The sequence below is a fragment of the Podarcis tiliguerta genome (genome assembly GCF_965153285.1).
Source record: "Podarcis tiliguerta genome assembly, chromosome: 9".
Taxonomy (NCBI): domain Eukaryota; kingdom Metazoa; phylum Chordata; class Lepidosauria; order Squamata; family Lacertidae; genus Podarcis; species Podarcis tiliguerta.
The window spans coordinates 10484988-10508882 of NC_139542.1; the positions used below are offsets into that span (position 1 = coordinate 10484988).

General features: G+C 46.5%; 1 protein-coding gene across 10 annotated transcripts in view; it reads left to right on the forward strand.

The window, feature by feature from the left end:
• The window catches only part of SEPTIN11 (septin 11), a 110068-nt gene that overhangs the window by 57003 nt on the left and 29170 nt on the right, over positions 1–23895 (forward strand). For 6 of the 10 annotated variants that reach the window (XR_014501833.1, XR_014501834.1, XM_083398510.1 and 3 more), the window contains exons 4-7: positions 5807–5993; positions 10320–10481; positions 18074–18170; positions 19524–19692. Coding sequence is in view for 7 of the 10 variants with exons in the window: in XM_083398510.1 (XP_083254636.1) it covers positions 5807–5993; positions 10320–10481; positions 18074–18170; positions 19524–19692 (615 nt within the window). In the remaining 3 variants the exon portion in view is untranslated. Of the gene's footprint in view, positions 1–5806; positions 5994–10319; positions 10482–18010; positions 18171–19523; positions 19693–23895 lie in introns of all 10 variants that reach the window. The other 4 variants (XR_014501832.1, XM_083398504.1, XM_083398507.1 and 1 more) reach the window with 1 other exon arrangement.

Sequence of the window (23895 nt, forward strand, 5' to 3'; positions counted from 1 at the left end):
CTCTTTGACATCTGGTGGGAGGGCATTCCGCAGGGCGGGTGCCACCACCGAGAAGGCCCTCTGCCTGGTTCCCTGTAACTTGGCTTCTCTCAGTGAGGGAACCACCAGAAGGCCCTCGGCGCTGGACCTCAGTGTCCGGGCAGAATGATGGGGGTGGAGACGCTCCTTCAGATAGATAGATATTCATTGCTCCACCCATTTATGCCTCTGGCCCCACCACGGGCAAAGCCACCCAGAAGGGAATGTGTCACTTGTTCCGAAAAAGCTCCCCCCACCCACCCACTTGCTGCAATGACTGCACCATGCTGTCTCCCTCTGGAAAGGATATCTGGTTGCAGAGCTAGGGAAAAAACCCAGGAGAGTTGCAGCAAGCAAACCTAGGCTATGTTCAAGTCTGAGGTGCTGGCAGTAAGAGCACCGACAAGGAGAGAGATTGTGCTCATGGCTGCAGGAACTTTGAAGCGCCGCCTTTATGCCATGGAAACAAAGCAATACAGTTATCTCTAGAACATGTGGGCAAAGGGACAAAGAACTGGAGTGTCGGGGAACAAACCGCAGAGTTTCTGAGACGTCATGGCTTCGGCATACCAGTTGCTGCGATTCACAGGTGGGCAGAGGGCTGTTGCGCTCATGTTCAGCTTGCAAGCTTCCCACAGGCATCTGGTCGGCAGTGTCAGAAACTGAGATATGAAGGCTTGGAGCTAAAGGGCGCCTTAAACCCGGGTTATGGGCGCAGCAACAGAATATCTAGGCATGCTTTTTCTATAACAAGAATGCAAAGCTGAAAACGAATGGACTCCTGCTAAAATATTACGTTCATTTTTCATATGGTCTAGTCCAGGGGTCTGCAACCCGCGGCTCTGGAGCCACATGTGGCTCTTTTACACCTTTGCCGCGGCTCCGGGGCGTATACTAGCAAGGGGAGGAGGCGCATTGTGCGCCCCGACACTCCCCACTGTGGCGGGCGCTGTACTGGCTGTGACGTCGCATGGGGGCGGTGCGTGCGTTAGTCACACATTGTCCCGACGTCACCTGCCCGCCCGCCCACTACATTGTAAGGGGCATGTACGCTGGTCACTGCATTGAAAGGGGGCATGTACGCTGGTCACTGTTTTGAAGGGGAGTGAAGAACACACACACACAAAAAGGTAACTTGTTAATTTAACGTTTATTTCTATGAGGAGGAGTAATTCTGAGGGGTCAAACAAAGAAATAATTTTAAAAAGTGACAAAAAAGTTATTTTTATAATGACGAGTTTTGCGGCTCCCAGTTTTTTTTCCTTCAGAAACGGGTCCAAGCGGCTCTTTTTGTCTTAAAGGTTGCAGACCCCTGGTCTAGTCCTTCCCCTGCCCACCCTCCTAATATTCTTAAGAGGGCCTTTTTTCCAGTCTTCAGAGAGTAGCTGGAAGTGGGGAGGCAGAAGAAGGTCCCACAGTCATACCTCGGGTTACAGACGCTTCAGGTTGCGTTTTTTCGGGTTGCAGACTGCCGAAAACTGGAAGTACTGGAACGGGTTACTTCTGGGTTTCAGCGGTCGCACATGCGCAGAAGCGCTGAATCGCACTTTGCGCATGCGCAGATGCACCGAATCACAACCCGCGCGTGCGCAGATGCGAGTTACGGATGCTGCGGGTTGCGAATGTGCATCCTGCACAGATCACATTTGCAACCCGAGCATCCACTGTACTTTCCACCCACTCTCCCAATCTGAAATATTAGGCGCAGTAATCTGAAATATTAGGCCCAGAGCTCAGAAACTGCTCAGAAATTCCCTGTTGCAAAATGCGCCTTAGAACAATGGGAGTTTTGAACGCTGCTGGTCAGCCACTGTGAGAACTAGATGGGACATTGGCCAGCAGGCTCACCTTATATTTTTGCCTGTTATTTGCAGGCCACCTGTCTTCTGTAGCTTCCTTTGGCTGCTGCGATTTCTGCAGCAAGCCTTTGTCCGAAGTAGGAATCCTGATGTTGTGTAGAAGTATTTTCTTTTGTGTGTGAACTACTGTCTGTGCCCATGGCTCAGTTCTGTGGGAGTGTAGAAGGGGCGTGGAATGTTATGTTCAGTGTTAGAAACTCGGGTATATAAGCTAGGCTCCAAATGACACCTTGAATCCAGGTTCCGATCGCCACAACAGCATGTCTGTTCACCTGGGGGTTGGACTAAATAATCCTCTGTGTCCCTTTTAACCCTGCAGTTTTATGATTCTATGATCTCAGCTACAATGCTTGACTGTAGCTTGCTCTTACAACAGTTCGCTTGTCCCAGTGCAGAAAGGAGAAACACACACAGCGGAAATGGAAATGGTATTAATGATGGACTAAGGCAGAGGCTTTTAAACTGCAGTCACCAACCTGGTGCCTAGAAATCTCCATGTAGTCCCAACTTGACCTACGCCAGTAGCTAAACGCTCCTGGCGCCTGGCTAATTTCAAACACAGGTTACATTGCACGCACAATTCAGTTTTTCTTGAGAATCTATTTCCATGTACTGAATTGAGCAAGTTCCTAGTCCCTAACGTCTGTAGATAGAGGCTTGAAAGTGCATGTATGGGCAATGCATGCCTTAGGAGCCAGAAGTGTGGCTGAGGAACATCTCCAGTGATGGTGGTTGGGACCTGAGTGCCATACCTCCACAAAGCTCCTTAACCCCTTCTCATGACCAGCATAAATTATATTTAAAAATGCAGGTACATTATGAGTTGGGTTCATTTGCAGTATCAGCACTTCTTGATTCAGGTTTTGGATTGCCTGGCTGCAGAATCTTTAGTTATTCAAAGTGCAGAGGGCCCTCAACCTTCTCTGCCACATTGTGGGTGTTGCTTTTTCTCTGCCTGCCTCTTTTTATAGCCCTTTTGCTTCGCTCCCCTTTGCTTGCCTCCGGCTTCCCCCAGCCACCAGCTGCTCCTTCGCTCTTCCCCCTTCTTTTCCCAGTTTCCCACTCCCCCTTCCACGCTTCTCCTTAGCTCAGTATTCACATTCCACAGCGGCCACAGACACAGGCGTTTCAGTCCTCTGCATCATGCCCTCATGCTATGAGGCCCTGTCAGAAATTTGGCTGTGGGTCTTCTGCACAACTGCCCAGCATGAAGTATGGAATCTGGAGCAGAGTTTGGCCTCCTGAGAATCTCCGTTTATGTGGCAGGAAAGGTCAAATTCCTACAACTGCATATCAAAGCCATCTTGGGGCTAACATCTGAAGGGAACCCCCGTCCATTAACCCTCTTCACTTTCTCCTACTTTTTACATGTTCATAGCCCTCTGCCCTGTTAACACATTATGGGCTGTCAGCATACATGAGTGTCTTTGGTGCGGGAGAGCACTCTCTCATGTACTATGACTATTTTTAATTCTTACTTATTAAATTAGTGTTCTGCCCTTCAACACGAAGGTTCCCACGGTGTTCCCTTGCAATATATTAAAAGGCACACCACAAAACCAACAATATTACATATAATACAAGAACTGTCAACCAACAATACGAGACATAAATCAAAACAAAACATCAAAATACCAAGAAACCGGGATTCAAACAACCCAGCACCAAAGTTTATCTCCTCAAGCAATTAACAAGCCCAGACCTCTGACCCTACAGCTGAAGAATATCTTGCTTTGGCTTACATGGGGCTTGAGGTTGGTCGTTCATACAATCTTGTCAACCACAGTGTTATCCTACTTGACCCCGAATGTTTTTTGCACTTAGGCACAAAACTGCAGCTCAGAGCCTTCTCCCCAGAATGCATTTGGTTGTCTAACTGCCTCTCATTACACTCTAGCAAAAATAAATAAATTTTGGCAATCCCAGTAGCACAAGTTTTCAGTTTTTAATCACTAAATCTCTCTTTTTAAGATTGAGATTTGCTGTAGGCTGTCGTTCTCCTTACATAAAACCTCCTCTCCCCTTTAAAACCGAGGAACAGGACCTTGGGAACAGCTGTGGGGGGAATTAGCAGGTTTTTAATTTAGCTCCCAGCGTACAAACGGGATGTCCTGATAGCCGGACACTCGATCACAGCAGCTCCCAGCTCATTACAAACTGTTTTGACAAAGAAGGTTCATCTTCAGTTGAACAGCCAGCTGTGGGCAGTATCTCTGTAAAAGCACAGAATTCAGGTCCCAGTCAGCACGTAATCAGGTTCCCTTGCCCAAAGTTGATCTGCTATAAAAGGCTATTCAAAGGTCGGGGGGTACACAATGTTGCCACATAATTTAGACCCCCTTGGGTGGATGAATAAGGGTTCATGCAGACTTCTTTTTGTGCCAAATTTCTAGGGACAGATCCATATTTCAAAGCTGTGTCTGAACCCTTTTCCCCTGCAAAACACCACAGAATCGTATTTTTAATCGTATTATCTTGTATTTTTATGCTGCGAACCTCCCTGAGATCTTTGGATGAAGGATGGTCGTCTTCTACTACTACTACTACTACTAGATCAATGGAGGACTGCACCTTTGGGGGATGAAGTCAAACTGTTGGCAGGTTGCAGCAGGCTGTAGAGACTCATATGGGAAAATCATGGGGAATGGGACTCTTGGGAACAAGGGACCCTGAGGGTCATCTAGTCAAACCCCTTGCAATGCAGGGAGAGACATGTTTTGTTGCAGCTGGGGCAGGTTAAGGTGTCAGGTTGTGCTGCTGTAGATGCACCATGGCGTTTCTTCCCTTTCTTCTCCTCCCAGCGGTCATTCCTCCTCTGGTCGCTGCTATTGGCGCACGACGTGATTGTCTTGTCTCCAGACAGTCAATAAATAATAAAACAAACCAACAAATAAAATAATAATCAGACCCAACGACAGTCTGCAGAAAACCCGAATTGCCATTTGTTCCGATTCAGCCGGGTTTTTTCCTGGGGAAAGCAGTGGGGCAAAAGGGAAGCCCTCAGACACAGCACTTTGAAGCATGGACCTAGAAAGCAAAGGGCAAAAATGGTAAGGCTTGTATTCACAGTGTACCTTTGAAGTACATCATTTCCTTCCAAGAATCCTGGGTGCTGTAGTTTATCCATCAGAGAGTTATGATTCCCAGCAAGCTTTAGCAAACCACAGTGCCCAGAATTCTTTGAAGGGGTAAATGTGCTTCAAATGTGCTTTATAAAGTTATATATAGCATGAGTGCAGTCCAAGTGCGCAGGCTGGGTCACATTTTTCAAACATGGCAATACCTACCTGCCCTGTGTAGGGTGCCAGCCAGCAGCCTACTATGTGAAACTTAAACAAACTCTTGCCAGCCTTCCACCATCTTGACCTGTAAAGGTAAAGGTAATTAGGTCCAGTCATGACCGACTCTGGGGTTGCGGCGCTCATCTCGCTTTATTGGCTGAGGGAGCCAGCGTACAGCTTCTGGGTCATGTGGCCAGCATGACTAAGCTGCTTCTGGCGAACCAGAGCAGCGCACGGAAACGCCGTTTACCTTCTCGCCAGAGTGGTACCTATTTATCTACTTGCACTTTGACGTGCTTTTGAACTGCTAGGTTGGCAGGAGCAGGGACGAAGCAACAGGATCTCACCCTGTTGCAGGGATTTGAACCGCTGACCTTCTGATCAGCAAGTCCTAGGCTCTGTGGTTTAACCCATAGCGCCGCCCGCTTCCCTCATCTGGACTTGTACTTGCCATTATTTACACAAGATGGTGGACAGGGGGTGGTTGAAGGACTTGGAAAGAAACCTAATCCTCTTCCTCTCCCGTTGATACCTTGGCTTTTGGTTTGAGGGGAAGACTGGTCTTATAACTGCACTGGAAGTCACCTTGACGAAAACCCTATAATGGCATTTGCATCCGGGTTTGAAATGTGATTCTTCTGTTTTCAGCTACAAGCCAATTGTGGAATACATAGATGCCCAGTTTGAAGCCTACCTGCAGGAGGAACTGAAGATCAAGCGCTCCCTCTTTAACTACCACGACACCAGGATTCACGCTTGCTTATACTTCATCGCACCTACCGGCCACTCGCTGAAATCTCTTGATCTGGTCACCATGAAGAAGCTCGACAGTAAGGTACTCCACTTCTCACCTTGATGAGACCTTGCCTTGCTAGTCGCACAACTATAACAGTGAAGCAGATTTCTGTTGCGGAGAATTGTGGTGCGAAATAAAAATGCCATGCTAATTCACTTAATGGTAAGAAGCTTTGAGAGCGAGAGGTGGCGTTTTGATGGAGGGGCAGGATTCTGAAACTGTGGCTGATGCCACTTAATGTGTTGTTTCAGCCTCAATGTGCTTCCTTCCCACCCTCACCCCCAAAATTGTGCTTATTCAAATTCAGGCAGTTTTACTTAAAACCTGCAGTTAATCAACTGAAATGCTCCTTTAAAAAGTAATTTCAAAAATGATTCTGGATTCTGCCCCCTGCCAGAATAGACATTTGCTGAAAATAAGGCCTTTAATTTTGGCACAAGTTTGTTGGGTTTTTCCCCCCCCCCCCCTTTTCTTCCAAATAATGATTAGCGGCACCCACAGGAAGTGAGTTTATATAATATAAGAGGATTGTCAAGCACTGTCTGTAGTTAAAAAGCTCTTGATTTCTGGGTCAATATTAACATCATCTCTACCAGGGTTGTTGTTTTTGTAAAAAAATAAATCCTCTGGTTTTATGGAAGGAAATTGCACCGAAGCAGTCCTTAACCTTGTTGCTTATGTGTGGTTCCTTCTTTTCCCTTACAAACGATTGACCTCATAAAGCAAGAGAGAAACCTAGTTTGTGGCCCTGGAAGCATATTGTGAATCACTTAAGGTAAAGGTAAAGGTACCCCTGCCCGTACGGGCCAGTCTTGACAGACTCTAGGGTTGTGTGCCCATCTCACTCTATAGGCCGGGAGCCAGCGCTGTCCGAAGACACTTCCGGGTCACGTGGCCAGCGTGACGAAGCTGCATCTGGCGAGCCAGAGCCGCACACGGAAACACCGTTTACCTTCCCGCCAGTAAGCGGTCCCTATTTATCTACTTGCACCCGGGGGTGCTTTCGAACTGCTAGGTTGGCAGGCACTGGGACCGAGTGACGGGAGCGCACCCCGCCGTGGGGATTCGAACCGCCGACCTTTCGATCGGCAAGCCCTAGGCGCTGAGGCTTTTACCCACAGCACCACCCGCGTCCCTATGAATCACTTACATAGCACTAAAGAAAGTCCTCAAGATGCTTTACCTTTTGCACAACCCTGTGTATTTATATAGCAGAAAGTCTCATAGGACCCAGTAGGACTTTCTGCTAAGTGCGTAGGTGTTGCAGCCACAGCCCTGATCTGCTCTTGTTTCCCAGCAACCCTGTGACTATTGTTCCCACTTTGTGCATAGGAAAGTAATCTGAAAAACAAGTGATATTTCCTAAGGCTGTTTAGTGGCCTTGCTTGACTGTCACGGTAAACTGTGGTTTGTTGTAATGCACACGAGCCTGTGCAAGCCTTCGACTTTCCCCTCCCTTCTTCCAGCACCTTTCTCTTCCATTTTTAGCTGTTCTCGTTTTAGCATCATGCCTGAACGCAGAAGAAACTGTGGTTTGCCTTAACTGTGGCTTACTGACGTGTGCCAACTTCAAACTTTGCTTTACCGAAGTAGGATTGTTTCAGCAAACCGTTGTTATGATATGACAATGGTAATGATCATTACAATGTAATGATAAAGCTAATAAAAAATGAGTGGAATGCAAGCTTCTGATCTCCTTGCAGTTGTGTCTGTGGACGGGGACCGCATGAACTTGAGATGTGCACAGGTTTATTCACTTAAATTCTCTCAGAACGAGACCACTGAGCCTCTGGCAGATTTCAAACAGGTTTCCATATGCAGCCAAACTATCTTCTTTCCAGCTCACATTCAGAATATTCATGTGTGTGCGCACAGATAGCAGCACCCAAGGAGCTCAAAGGCTCTTAGAATTCAAATTGGTGGCACACAGCATTTCCTGTTCACCACCTCTGTAGAAAGCAGAGAGGAAACAGCTACTTGTGTGTGACTTCTATTTATGGCCAACTCCTTTGCTCCGTAATGCAAATTGGTGGATCTTATCTGTTTCACTGCCGGTGTAGCTAATTAAGAAAAGAAAAAGAAGGAAATGAGAAGATAGGCTGCACAAAGGTTTGCAATTCACATTCAATGAAGATAAGGTCTTCATTCACCAAAACTTCATAACCTGAATTCCATCACCTGGAAAGCTTGGCTTGGCTTTGCATTGAACAAAATAGACAGTACACGTGAAATGAAAGAAGCATAGTTAGATGTGCCAGCCTGGCATTTTTATGGGTGATAGCTGTGTGAAGAGAATAGCTTGGGGCAGGTTTAAATGCTAAAGCCACCATCGAGGGCAGCGGCAATCGGCCTTGTGGGATGATAGTTCCTTTGCAAGCAGGGCTCCCTGATGGTGCCGATCAGCTGATTGGTGCTGACAGCAAGCCCCCCTGGAATTGCTTGTGTTGTAAACAAAAATCTGCCCCGTTTTCCCTTATGGGGTATCCAGGAGCCCATATAGAGTCCTTACGTAGGTTCCCTAATGGTAGGAGAAAATAACAGAGGCCAACCAAAGAATATTGAGAAGCAAAGCAGCTAATAAGCCTGATCTTTATTGATCTGTTGCAACAGGGTCCTCACTCACCACACACAGGAGGAAGGAGGAACCCAGAACCAAGGTGTGCCTGCCCTTATATAGACATTTTAAATTCCCTGCCCTGGAGCTCAAGACCCACCCCTCCATACATCATACATACATCACAGAAGGGGTGTAACCTAAGACCACCCCCCGGATACATCATACCTACATCACAGAAAAGGTGGTCTACAGCAGAAATCTGAGTGTGTTGTTTATCTCTTCTGACAGGTTACCTGTTTAATGGTCACTTGATTGGATTGGCTGGGGAGCCTGGACAGTCTTTTGTACTTAGTTGCTGAGCCAGGTCACAGGCTCACACCCTATTCATATCTTAAATGTGCCCTTAAGACAGGATTTGCGAAGGAAAAGACAATGGGGAGGCCTTTCCATTTTCCTTTGACCTTGCAGAGAAAACATTTGGTTAGTTTGAGAATCAAAAATGGTTTCCAGTCAATCTTCCTGTGCTGATCCATGTACGTGCTTGGTTGGTACATTTATGAACATTTAATATATATCTAAGCCCTCAAAATTCCTATCACACTTGCACTGAGGAGTTCCCCATATAGGGGGCTCCCTTGTGCAGCTGCAGGGCCTTGCTGTCAGTGAGGACTGATAGGTATCTGCCAAACCTGGTCTGCAGGGTGTGGGGAATTAAGAAATTGGCCACACCCCTGCCGTGATTGGCAGGAAGCAGCTTCAGTTCTTCCTTGTCAAATAATCAGAGCTCAGGGTTCAAGGGCAAGGGGCCTCTCTGTCCTGGGAGCTTCTCTGTTCTAACTCAGCGGAGCTGGACTTGCTTTCATATTCAGTCAGTTATAGAATCATAGAATCATAGAGTTGGAAGAGACCACAAGGGCCATCGAGTCCAACCCCCTGCCAAGCAGGAAACCCCATCAGAGCACTCCTGACATATGGTTGTCAAGCCTCTGCTTAAAGACCTCCAAAGAAGGAGACTCCACCACACTCCTTGGCAGCAAATTCCACTGTCAAACAGCTCTTACTGTCAGGAAGTTCTTCCTAATGTTTAGGTGGAATCTTCTTTCTTGTAGTTTGGATCCATTGCTCTGTGTCCGCTTCTCTGGAGCAGCAGAAAACAACCTTTCTCCCTCCTCTATGCGACATCCTTTTATATATTTGAACATGGCTATCATATCACCCCTTAACCTCCTCTTCTCCAGGCTAAACATGCCCAGCTCCCTTAGCCGTTCCTCATAAGGCATCGTTTCCAGGCCTTTGACCATTTTGGTTGCCCTCCTCTGGACACGTTCCAGTTTGTCAGTGTCCTTCTTGAACTGTGGTGCCCAGAACTGGACACAGTACTCCAGGTGAGGTCTGACCAGAGCAGAATACAGTGGCACTATTACTTCCCTTGATCTAGATGCTATACTCCTATTGATGCAGCCCAGAATTGCATTGGCTTTTTTAGCTGCCGCGTCACACTGTTGGCTCATGTCAAGTTTGTGGTCAACCAAGACTCCTAGATCCTTTTCACATGTACTGCTCTCAAGCCAGGTGTCACCCATCTTGTATTTGTGCCTCTCATTTTATAGTGGGAGATATTCCAGCACATAATAAGGGTGAATATTGTCCAGGCAAAAGAAAAGGGAAAACTGTATGAGTTTGGTTTCGTACAAAAGGGTTGGGCATCCTTTTGATTTGCTGCCATTCTTCTCCTCCTGCTTGCCATTGGAGAGTCCCTCACCAGCCACTGGTTCAGTATGACTGATTGCTCTCTGTTTGCATTGCAGGTGAACATCATCCCCATAATCGCCAAAGCTGACACCATTGCGAAAAACGAGCTGCATAAATTCAAGAGCAAAATCATGAGCGAGCTGGTCAGCAACGGAGTCCAGATCTACCAGTTCCCGACGGACGAAGAGACAGTGGCCGAGATTAATGCCACAATGAGTGTAAGCCTTGTTTTCCTTGTGTCCTCCATCCCTGCTCTTGAAAGACATGGGAATATAGGAAGTTGCCTTATACAGAGTCAGGCCAGTGGCCCATCTAACTCAGTACGGTCTACACTGACTGGCAACATTTCTCCAGGGTTTCACATCAAGGTCTCTCTCTCAGACCGACCTGGAGATGCTGGGGATTGAACCTAGAACCTTCTGCATTCAAAGCAGATGCTCTAACCTCTGGGCTATGTCAAGGTTGTGTCACTCTTTGGCTTTCTAAGTCAACTACACCTTGGATGCAGCTTAGGGCTTATCCACACTTAAGCTTTCCTCCACTCTTTCCAAGTCCACAATTTAAAACTCATTGTCCGAGCCCCATCCCACCCCCCCACCCCCATCCTTTTTTTTTTGCTCCAGAGCTTCCTCCACAAAAACTGCTCCTTAAAGCTCAATAGGTGCAAACATCACCCAGTTGGCATTTGTTCCAGTTCAGATTTAAAGAGTGGTTTCCACTGCGAAAGCTCAGAGCCAATAAAAACACCCAAAACCGCTTTGGCATGAGGCATTAAAGCGCTGGTCTCTACCTGGAAAGAGCGGAGCAAAAGGATGATAATAATAATAATAATAATAATACAGTGGTAACTCAGTTCTCATATGTAATCAATTCCGAAAGACCGTTCGAGTTCCAAAACATTCGAAAACTGAGGCGCAAAGGGCTGTCTGCAAATTCAACTGAGAAAATTGAAAAACACGCAGTGGAAGCTGTTCAACTTTCAAGGCGTGTTTGAAAATGGAAGCATTTACTTCTGGGTTTTCGGCGTTCAGGTTCCGAAACGTTAGTCAGCGGAGACGTTTGAGAACCGGAGTAGAACTGTAGTAATAATAATAATAATAATAATAATAATAATAAATTATTTTTACCCCGCCCATCTGGCTGGGTTTTCCCAGCCACTCTGGGCAGCTTCCAACAAAACACTAAAATACAATAACCTATTAAACATTAAAAGCTTCCCTAAACCGGGCTGCCTTCAGATGTCTTCTAAAAGTCTGGTGGTTGTTTTTCTCTTTGACATCTGGTGGGAGGACGTTCCACAGGGTGGGTGCCACTACCGAGAAGGCCCTCTGCCTGTTTCCCTGTAACTTGGTTTCTTTCAGTGAGAGAACTGCCAGAAGGCCCTCTGCGCTGGACCTATCTAGCGAAACAGGAATTGTTGGTTTGACTGCATTTTAAATATCCCACCCCAGATGTTTCTGGGATGCCGACAAGCAGGACTTGAGTGTAACATTGGCAGCTCCCAGCAACTGGTACGCAGAGGCACTCTGCCTCTGACAATGTAGGTGGAGCAGAACCCTTGTGGCTAGTAGCTACGGAGAGCCTTCTCCTCCATGAGTTAGACTCCTCATTTTGCCATTGCAATGCAAGTAAATGGGGGACACTTCTTTTCCTGGCTCTTCAATTCTACTGATGGTGAGAGAGACAGAAGAGCACAAATGCGTGAGAAGAAGTAGGTGGAGCTGGAGGCTGCCCCAGGGCAGTGCTGCTTGGCCATAGCCGCAGCGTGGAGTAGAAGCTGCCCCAGTGTGGGTGCTTGTGAAAAGGCGACAGGGAGCAGGGAGGAGAGACAGTTATTTCAGCCACAGAAATGTCCAAGCGGCAGCTGTCCCTCACAGCATGTAAGCGAGAGCCTTTCTCCACCCATCTGCCCAGCTCTTGGTTCTTCTCCCGCCCCAGACTGGGCATGGCCCCTGGCCTTCCCCCAAAATGCAAGCCAGCCCTTCAGAATTGCACACAGCGTAATGAAAACACCACCTGGACGAGTCCCGAGAGACCGAAAACAGACCCAGCTTCCTCTTGGCTTTGGCTCTCATTTCTAAACACACAATATCCTGGACGGGGAAGAAGGCCAAGTGCATCTTTTATGGCTAAGCGGGCTGGGCTAGGCGCGTCTTTTTTCGGCACAAGCTCAGCTGCTGTTTACTGGCAGATTCCAAGAGCTCCAGTGTGGTTTTGAGGTTTTTTGGTTTGGAGCTTAGGAAATGCAGGAGGAAATGAAGTGCGCCGTTCTGGCCAGGCCAGGGGGCCGTGTGTCTTGTCTGTCTTAATGCATTACATGGTTAAGAAGCTCAGTGAAGTGTTGGCCATATGCAAAAGTGCTCAGTGCATAGGCCAAATGCTTTGCGCTTTCTACCCTTCTGACTCCAGAGACAGAAGTGGGTACGGTGGGTGGATGAGCAGTAAAACAGTACTTTTCCAAGCACAATTCAGAGTGTTGGTGCTGACCTTTAAAGCCCTAAACGGCCTCGGTCCAGTATACCTGAAGGAGCGTCTCCACCCCCATTGTTCTGCCCGGACACTGAGGTCCAGCACCAAGGGCCTTCTGGCAGTTCCCTCACTGCGAGAAGCCAAGTTACAGGGAACCAGGCAAAGGGCCTTCTCGGTGGTGGCGCCCACCCTATGGAACTCCCTAACGTCAGATGTCAAAGAGAACAACAACTACCAGACTTTTAGAAGACATCTGAAGGCAGCCCTGTTTAGGGAAGCTTTTAATGTTTGATATATTATGGTATTTTAATATTTTGTTGGAAGCCGCCCAGAGTGGCTGGGGAAACCCAGCCAGATGGGTGGGGTATAAATAATAAATTATTATTATTATTATTATTATTATTATTATTATTATTATTATCTAACACTGGGACATGATAGCAGGCCATGCAATGTGGGATGGCTCATTGGAAAGGCTGTGTTCTTCCATCCCACATCCTCTCCTCCAAAGGGGTCCTCCAGCAAAACAAACTGCTGAGCAAAGGACACAGAAACTTCATCTTTACGTATCTGAAAGAACAATTTCAGTTCAGACATCACCCCAAACCATGTTTTCTCCAGCCATTTAGAAGCCAGACGATGGTTGGACCCTTACAATCGCATGAGGGGACACAATCCTGTTTTCTGTGGTCCACCTTCCTCTCGAGTCAGAGATACAATTCAGCGGTTGCTTGTCCAGTCAATACATCAATTCATTCATGAAGTGCTTCCTGTGAAATATCTCGGAAGAGAGTCAACAATAAAAACATCGGTAAAACAATTTCGTCTGTAAAAAACCCCCAATTAAGGCGATGTCACTTTGAAAACAAGTATAAATGGATTGTGCCCAACCACACAACGCTATTGCATGGAGGTTTTGCTTGTAGGCTTCCTATAGGCATCTGGTTGGCTACTGCAACAACAACAACAACAACAACAACAATAATAATAATAAATTTATTTGTACCCTGCCCATCTGACTAGGTCTCCCCAGCCACTCTAGGCGGCTTCCAACAAAGATTAAAAATACATTAAAATGTCACACATTAAAAACTTCCCTGAACAGGGCTGCCTTCAGATGTCTTCTAAATGTTGGGTAGTTGTTTATCTCGTTGACATCTGATGGGAGGGCCTTCCACAGGGCAGGTGCCACTACCGAGAAGGCCCTCTGCCTGGTTCCCTGTAGCTTTGCTTCTCGCAATGAGGAAACTGCCAGAAGGCCCTCGGCGCTGGACCTCAGTGTCCGGGCAGAACGATGGGGGTGGAGATGCTCCTTCAGGTATACTGGGAACAGGATGCTAGGCTGGAAAAACTCTTCTTATGTTCTTAGTCTGTTTTACCATTGAGATGGAGAAGAACACTGGTGTCTGTCCCCTACCTTGATTGGTAGGAATGTAAATGTATGCATGCTTCTGCCATTTCCACTAAGTCAGGGGTGCCCAAACTTTTTTCAAAGAGGGCCAGATTGGATGACGTGAACATGCGTGAGGGCCGACCTTTTTTTTTTTTACGATTTCCCCCCAAGGTTGTTGAGCTTATTTTTTAGGAGTGAACTTGTTTTTTTTGGATTAGACACCAATACATTAACTGCCACAGGGGCTGGATAAAACCATGGGGTCGGATTAGGCCCCCAAAATGGACTTTGGACGTGCCTGCACTGAGTGACTTTGTTGCATCCTGAACCAGGCTTCAAATATTTGTTATAAAACTGTGCCATTAGTGGTGATTATTAATTCCACGCCAAACTTTTAATGGTGCGGAGGGAGAACGTACATTTCCCTGAAATATTCTCCCAGATATTTTTGTATCACAACACGCTTTTAAAATTCTTTTTATCGTAGCTGCTTCTTATACTGTAATTATATCTGTCGAGCAATGGATCCAAACTACAAGAAAGAAGATTCCACCTAAACATTAGGAAGAACTTCCTGACAGTAAGAGCTGTTCGACAGTGGAATTTGCTGCCAAGGAGTGTGGTGGAGTCTCCTTCTTTGGAGGTCTTTAAGCAGAGGCTTGACAACCATATGTCAGGAGTGCTCTGATGGTGTTTCCTGCTTGGCAGGGGGTTGGACTCGATGGCCCTTGTGGTCTCTTCCAGCTCTATGACTCTATGATTCTATGATTCTAACCATTCTTTAATCGCTGCTATGTTCGCTGCTTTATAGTATCCTCACTTACTGCTGCATTGCCTCCAATAACTACTGCTGGCCCTTTTGAAACAAGCATCTATGCATCCTCCTTCCACAGGCTGCCTTGGCTGCCTGGCTAGTTTAGGCGTCTTGGACTAGAGCCAGGCTTCCTTTTTAAAGTCCCCTTTTCCTTCCTCCTTTAGTGAAAGCTAATAAAACGGGGTGGGGAGAATCTCGACTTCCTTCCATTCACCCTGCTCCCCACTCCCTAGGAAGTGTCAGCGCCGGCTTGTGCTATGGACCATCAGTATGTAAACTGCACAAGCGCATCTAAACAGAACGAGGAGGAAGCAGACAGTGAGTGCCTGAGTCACAATGCTCTCCCCTGACTACTCCTTTCCCAGGTCAATTGATGATTCCGTCAGCCCATTTATTGCTGTCATATCTGTTTGTCTGGCAATCCCAAGAAGGAAAGCACATCATCCAGCTGCTGTGTGTTTTGGGAGGTGCTGTGCATCCTCAGGCCCCATCCATTTTTTAAAAAACAAAGTAAATAAATAAAAAATTTGCTAAAAACAATGAAAATAAAGAAAGGGTGGCTAAGTATTGGAAAGGGAATCAGTTACCTACTAGGGGAGAATGGTTATGTAAGCTTTCAGAATGTTTAGAATTAGCCAAATTGGCAGATATAATAAGACAGAAACTGAAAAGTGAAGTGAAAAAGGAATGGGAGTGACTAAATGAATACCTTAAAAGTCAAGGCTCGAGGACAGAAATCTGGCTGAGTCTGGAATAACCTTGTGAAGTGAAAGGATAAGAAAGAGGAATTTATATCTAGATGCTAGGATAGAGATGATAAGGAAAACAGGAAGACACAATGAGAGATAAAGGAGGTGTTGTGGGATTGGTGGAAGTCAATGTTTGTTTTTCTTTTTAGTGCTTATATTATTAACTTGTAAGATAGGGATTTGGGTTTTTTTGTATGTTGGGTTTTGTGTATTGTTATTTTTCGATATTTTTCATGTTGTTGTGTGGAAAATACTAATAAAATTTTAAAAATTTAAAAAAGAAAAGAAAGAAAGGAAGGAAGGGAATAATGCCAGCTGATACTGACAATAAAAACATTCCATCAAACCTAATTTGAAGGTATAAGCATTCAGGCCCCTTTCAGATGTTGTTTCTGCTGCGTTTGGGGGTGGGGGAAGGCAGGTATGAGATATGATTGACCCCTCTGCCTTACTCACGCTGCTTGCATGTGACTCATCCAAAGTCAGACCCTCCTGCTCTTTGGCAATATTTATCAAACGTGCATCAGGTTTAAGGAGTGATTTATGGGTCGAACTGCATGTGCTGATGTGAAGTTCAGGTGAGGTTCGTAACTCAGTGGTGGGGCATCTGTTCTGCATGCAAAAGGTTCTAGGTTCAATCCCCTGGCCTCTCCAGGTGGGGCTGGGAAGGACTCTCATTCGGAAACCTTGGAGAGCTACTGCCAGTCAGTGTGGGCAGCACTGAGTTTGATGGACCCAAGGGGTGCACTCTTCTCTAGGAAGACTATGTACGTGGCTAGAATTCTGCAGGACCACAGAAGAAAGTGGTCCCAAGATTCAACGTCCTGAGAATCCCTGCTTCCATTTTTAAAAAGCGAGCAGTGATGTACATGAAAGTGTTGCCCATACAACCAACTAAACCTCAGAAGTGAGAGGAGAGGCTGAGTAAGGTTCCCAGTGATTAGGGACATGCTTTCAGTACTCCACCTAGTTGCTTAATGCTCTCCATGTCAGGAATGTGGGATACTGATGAGTACTGATTCATACGTTTCTGAGCACAATTCAAAGTGTTGGTGCTGACCTTTAAAGCCCTAAAGGGCCTCGGCCCAGTATACCTGAAGGAGCATCTCCACCCCCATTGTTCAGCCTGGACACTGAGGTCCAGCTCCGGGGGCCTTCTGGCAGTTCCCTCACTGCGAGAAGCGAAGCTACAGGGAACCAGGCAGAGGGCCTTCTCAGTAGTGGCTTCCTGTGAAATGCCCTCTCATCAGATTTCAAGGAAATATACAACTATCTGACTTTTAGAAGACATCTGAAGGCAACCCTATTTAGGGAAGTTTTAAATGTTTGGTGTTTATCGTGTTTTTAATATTCTGTTGGGAGCTGCCCAGAGTGGCTGGGGAGACCCAGCCAGATGGGCGGGATACAAATAATAACTTCTTCTTCTTATTATTATTATTATTATTATCATCATCATCATCATCATTATCATTATTATTAACTGTATCTAAATACTGCCCAATGAAAATGCTAAGGTTGTGTTTAATTCCTAGGGAAGGAAGCTGTTTCTTTGGGTGTTTATTAAGACTGTTTATTAAGATCTTCTATGATCAAATGAAAGCCAGCAAAGAAACACTAAAAACTTGGGAGCATATACAGTGGATGCGAACGTGATCCGTGTGGGATGCATGTTTGCAACCCGCAGCATTCTCAACCCACGTCTGTGCATGCGCGGGTTGCAATTCAGCGCTTCTGCGCATGCGCGACCGCCAGAACCCGGAAGTAACCCATTCCGGTACTTCCAGGTCCGCAACCCCCAAAAAAGCACAACCTAAAGCGGCTGTAACCCGAGGTAGGACTGTACCCCTATACATTTGGTCTCAACAAACCTAAGAGCAAAACAAGCGGACAACAGAAAATCTCCCGCCAATATGCAATTCTAAACTAAGGTTACCAGATGTCCCTGTTTCCTGGGGACAGTCCCTGGATTTACAAATCAGTCCCCATACAAAATCCATTGAAGTTGAAAAGTGTCCTGAGATTCATTGAAAGAAATCCGGTAACCTTATTCTAAACACACAAACAAGTAAAAGGGAACCAGAGAATCAGGCCACCAAAGAAGAAGAAACCAGCTCACTCGGCCTATAATACCACTCAGATATTAGGAGACTGTTTTGATCTGCTGCTTGCTGTCCTTGATTCCCACCAACCCCGTTCTTCGAAAAGTTAGGCTGTGTTCCAGAAACGCTTGGACAACTCCTAAATCGGTGAAAGCCAGCGCAGTTGTCTATTGAAGTGTCTTCTTCCCACTGCTTTTACTTCGCTTTTTGTTTTTCATTTAAGGAAAATATGTCTGGCAAAGCAACTGAAGGCTCCCATAGTCTTCCTCTGCCTCTTGCCTTGCAGGTCCACCTCCCGTTTGCTGTGGTTGGCAGCACCGAAGAAGTGAAAATTGGCAATAAGATGGCCAAGGCCAGGCAATACCCATGGGGAGTCGTGCAAGGTATGTCGGCTGCAGAGGTGGGGTCGGGTGGCAGATCTGCTTGCTCAGCTTCGCTTTAGTGAAATGCAAGGTGGCACCATAAAACCTAATTTCTTTGAGCAACAGAAAAAGAGAGAGTGAGAAAGAAAATGTGAAGAGCATATCAAGATGGTAGCTGGGACCCCGAAAGCTGTGTCAGATGCAGAAACCTTCTCTTTCCCCAGAAGCATCTTTTACCAGCTGCACCTGATATGTTCCTGGACTGGGAGAGTTTTAACCACAGTATTTTAGACACTTCAGGATTTAGATTACTGCAGTGCAGTTTCTGTGGGGCTGCCCTTGTGCTTGGCCTGGAGATTGCAGTTTCTGGGTCTGCTGTTTGCACAAGGAGTTCTTGTACTGGGTATCTGGCTAGAGTTTCTGACTTTGAAGGCTTGAGTTCAAATCCATACTCATGCATTTGCCTCGGTTAAGTTGTGTACTGTGCTATTTTCAGGTGCACTATACAGTGGTACCTCTGGTTACGAACTTAATTCGTTCCGGAGGTTCGTTCTTAACCTGAAACCGTTCTTAACCTGAGGTACCGCTTTAGCTAATGGGGCCTCCTGCTGCCACGCGATTTCTGTTCTCATCCTGAAGCAAAGTTCTTAACCCCAGGTACTACTTCCGGATTAGCGGAGTCTGTAACCCAAAGTAATTGTAACCTGAGCTACCACTGTACTACACATTATCAGACGCTAAAATGTTTGCAACCTTAACGCCATGCGATAGGAATCCAGAGGGCGCCCATTGCTGAAGAATGGAGGTCGAATCTCCTTTCTCTATAAGCTGTAACAGTCAACTGGCAAAAGGGATCATTCACTGGGGGCTCAGAGTGAGGCCTTCTGGTTGGGACACATGGGAGACTGCAATACTATGAAAGCGAAGGCCAGAAATGACAGCTGGGAACAACTGCTGTTTGGAAAGCTATGGCTTGTTTAATATATACGCTCCGTTTCTTGTGTCTCTTGCAAAGAAATATAAGCTGGTGCCTTTCAGAGCAGCTGTAGCATGATGATTTAAGGGCCTGATTCATGAAAACTCATCCATGAACTAACTGGAGCAAGCCATTAGCTCTCCAACTTGGCTTCCCATCTGTAAAGAATTCTAGCCTACTTTACAGGATTGTTGTAGCTATTGCTGGAGTATTGCACTTGAAGTGCCTTAAACTCATAGGAAAATCCTTTGGAGTGATGGAACAGGTCTGATGACTAGTATCTTCCCGGGGGAAATCAGGGCTTTTGTGTGTAGAAAAGGAATTGGGGCGAGGGGAGGGTGAAGATGGGAGAACCTTAATAAGTTTTAGATTGCTAAAGGAGCCCTTTTATTTTGTAGTTGAAAATGAAAACCACTGTGACTTTGTGAAGCTGCGTGAAATGCTCATAAGAGTGAACATGGAGGACTTGAGGGAACAGACTCACAGCCGACATTACGAGCTCTATCGCCGCTGCAAGCTGGAAGAGATGGGGTTCAAAGACACAGACCCTGACAGCAAACCATTCAGGTAAGGCAGCTGCAACACCCAAAGCGGAGTATATTTCTGGAGCAGTTGCCCGAGGCATTCTGCTGTAAGAATTTCAGAAGTGATGGGCATAGTGGTACAGCTCGTTTTGAACATTGCCATGTTCCCAAGCTTCCCTTTAGGCAAGCCAGTTACCAACTGCAATTTTGGGATAACATATTGACCTACCTTCCAGGGCTATTGCGAGGATTACAACAAACACACAAAGCACTTTGAGTGCTTAAAAGATCAGTGATGATGATGATGAGTTCATACCTGCTTTCCAGGCAAGAATGGCTCCCATAGCAGCTCTTAATTAAATCCACACCAAGGTTCAATATACCGTATTTTTTGCTCTATAAGACTCACTTTTTCCCTCCTAAAAAGTAAGGGGAAATGTGTGTGCGTCTTATGGAACGAATGCAGGCTGCGCAGCTATCCCAGAAGCCAGAACAGCAAGAGGGATTGCTGCTTTCACTGCACAGAGATCCCTCTTGTTGTTCTAGCTTCTGAGATTCAGAATATTTTTTTTCTTGTTTTCCTCCTCCAAAAACTAGGTGCGTCTTGTGGTCTGGTGCGTCTTATAGAGCGAAAAATACGGTAATTATGGATTTGTAGGTGTGTGTTTTTGTGTGTGTGTGTGAGAGAGAGAGGGAGAGAGAGAGAGAGAGGGAGAGAGATTTGGGAGACTGTTTTTCCCTGGCAGTTAGTCATAACAGTTCAGGTTCCAGGTTATTCCTTTCATAGGAAAGGGGACAGTGGCTGCTAATGGTCATTGTGGCAGAAGGCAAGGAGACCAGAGTAAATGGCAAGCAATTCTCCCACCCCACCCGAACTGGTCGTAGGTAAGGAGGCTAACTGTGGACAGGCTGAAGTTGAGAAGGTAATGCCCCATTTGCCCCTAATAAGAAGGGGCTGGACTCATCAGCTGGTTGAATAGTAACTATGTCGACCAACAGAACCAGCCCTTCCACTGATCTGCTATGCAGACCAAAGACATTATCCTATGGCTGGCTTTATAGCTATTAAATAATGATTAACAACTTCCTGACAATGGTTCCCAGCCTCTTGTTGCTTCTGAGATGAAGCCACACCATAATCCTCCCCATATGCTTTCAAATTTTATCTCCTTGGCTGTAAATGGAAAGACGGCTGAGATGTGCAAGATGGTGGACTCTGTACCAAAGGTCAAATTCTATGCTAGCTTGGCAATCCCCATAGATGCAAGGAATGCATAAGGCCCTGGATATATTTTATTAGTGATATGTGTGCATGTCAGCACGGCGAAGAAGTCTACAGAACTTACCAGGTGGCTAGTTTGCCTGTAAACACATTCCTTGGTAATCCATCCATGGCCTAAAAGAGATAATTGATAAAAACTTCCCTTTCCTTTATGGGTAAGCCTTACTCTTTGCTGGGCGACAGGATGAGTGGCTATTTGAGTCGGTATCTCTTTTGTCAGTGTATAAAATAGTTCAGATTTATAAAGCAGCCCTGGTTTATCTCTGAGCAACAACAAGCGTTCTGTTCAATTACGCAAGCGTAGGAGCAAAGCGTTGGGTCTCATCTTCCCACCCAGTTCACTGTTTTCCCCCTAACATGATGGTTTCTTGGTCTAATATGCCAAAGGCAGGCTTGGCTCCCTCTGCCAGAGTTGTACGCTAGCGACTGGCAGATGATGTCGGGTTTTCGTTCCCCACCTACCTTCTCCTGTTTTCCTCCCCATCCATGTGGCTAAGCAGGTTCTCCTCACAGCCTGCCAAGCTTTTGTCTGGTCTGGATCCAGATTCTGCTTCCAGCTTATCTGCTACTGCATCAGTCTGCATCTTAAATCAGTTTCATACAGAAATAGTCTATGAACACGGTTATGTTATTTAATTGGGGGAAGAAGCATCCACACTGTTTCCTGGGAATGGTAATTGGATTCATTTGCTGGCACAGAGAGCTAGAGATGGGTGTGTAGCTATAATTGTGTGTACCTCAGTTTTCAAATATTTCCGTTGACGAACATTTCGGTTTTCGAACGCCGTAAACCTGGAAGTAAATACTTCCATTTTCGAACCTACCTCAGAAGTCAAACGGCTTCTGCTGAGTGTATATATTATTTTTCTCAATTTTCCCTATTAAATTTGCAGACTGCCCTTTGCGCCTCAGTTTTCAAACGTTTCGGAACTCAGAGCAATCTTCTGGAAAGGATTATGTTTGGAAACCGAGGTACCACAGTATATGTGTGTGCTGTGGAAACAGGATGCTGGAGTAGATGAACAACTGACCTGATCTATCAAGCTTTTTGTAGGTTCTTATGACTCACTGTCAGCATCACGGCTAAGAAGGGATTTTAATCCAGGTCTTCCTGTTGCAAAATCCAACACTATAGCTCAGCAGTCTCCAACATGGTGCCTGTGGATGTATTGATAACTGCAAAGCCTTCTTAAGTGTGTTTACCTTTGTATCCCTTGAAAATACAGACATGAAGCAGAAGGTAGTGAAGCTCTTCCTCTCTTCCTCTTTCTGTTCTACAGTGGACGCTCGTGTTGCGAACATGAGCCATGCGAGATGCACGTTCGCAACCTGCAGTGTTCACAATCCGCGTCTGTGCATGTGTGGATTGCGATTCGGCGCTTCTACGCATGTGCAAAGCGCGATTTAGTGCTTCTGTGCATGCGCAACCGCCAAAACCCAACCAAACGCAACCAACCAAAATGGTCAAAGGCCTGGAAACGATGCCTTATGAGGAACGGCTAAGGGAGCTGGGCATGTTTAGCCTGGAGAAGAGGAGGTTAAGGGGTGGTATGATAGCCATGTTCAAATATATAAAAGGATGTCACATAGAGAAGGGAGAAAGGTTGTTTTCTGCTGCTCCAGAGAAGCGGACACGGAGCAATGGATCCAAACTACAAGAAAGAAGATTCCACCTAAACATGAGGAAGAACTTCCTGACAGTAAGAGCTGTTTGACAGTGGAATATGCTGCCAAGGAGTGTGGTGGAGTCTCCTTCTTTGGAGGTCTTTAAGCAGAGGCTTGACAACCATATGTCAGGAGTGCTCTGATGGTGTTTCCTGCTTGGCAGGGGGTTGGACTCGATGGCCCCTGTGGTCTCTTCCAACTCTAGGATTCTATGAAACCCAGAAGTAACCTGTTCCGGTACTTCCTGGTTTCAGTGGTCTGTAGCCCGAAAAAACACAACCTGAAGCGGCTGTAACCCGAGGTATGACTGTATTTGCATTTCATGGCTCAGGTTAGTTCTGACTCTTGCCCAGATCCCTTGGAGAAGCGAAGCACACTTTATTTCTTTCATTCTTTTATAGGGCAGGGGGATGATCTGGTCTGGGAGGAGGAGGAGCGAGACAAGACCAGAGAAGTTATCACCTACACCACTCCCTCAAAAATCCAAATGTGCCCACAGGCCTAAAAATGTTGGCAAGACCTGTAGATGCTGTCTTGTTAATGGCAGCAATAGCCAAATGCTGTGGTTTTGTAACCAGGGTGCCTTGAATGATGGTCAGGGGTGCCGTGGGCAACACTGGCCTCTGTCCTTCTTTCCTTCCCTCCCACCTCTAATGCCCTCTTGGGTCTCTGCCTCCCAAAGGCTTGCACAGCTGTTTGTTGCAGCAGCCATGGCTATAAGCTCTACAGGCGAATGATGCCTCTGGGGCTGGCCAGGGGATGCTGGTTGCCTGGAGCTGAGGTGGCCTCGGAGTGAGTAAGCAAGCAGGTGAGAGAGCCCAGCCAGCCAGCCAGCCAGTCCACCAGTCCTTGCTGTTTGGAATGGAGAGACAAGTCCCAGGCTAGTGCTAGACTTATGTTCATCTTTGGCCAGTCTGTTGGGCCACTAAGGCTGGGGGCATCCTCTTCCCAGGTCCCTGTGGGGCAAACCTCACTTTTGGACCCGGGGGGGGCACAGATCAGAGACTAGGGTGGCAGCAGCAGCAGCAGCTACCCAGAAGACTCCCAAAAAGAGGGGAGAAGAGGCTGAGGGAATCCTCCACCAGAGAGGGCGTTTTTAAAAGGGTGAGAGATTGCCAGCTCTGCAGGCAAGCAAGGGGTGACATAACTGGGCTCCTGAGCCCCACAGGGATGCTGCAGAAAGAATGTAGTTGGTCAAGGGAGCCGTGGGCTCAAAAAAGTTGAAAACCTCCAGCCAAATGGATCCAAAATGGCTTCCGCTTGGCGGTTGCAATGAGATAATTGCAGGGGTAGGACAGA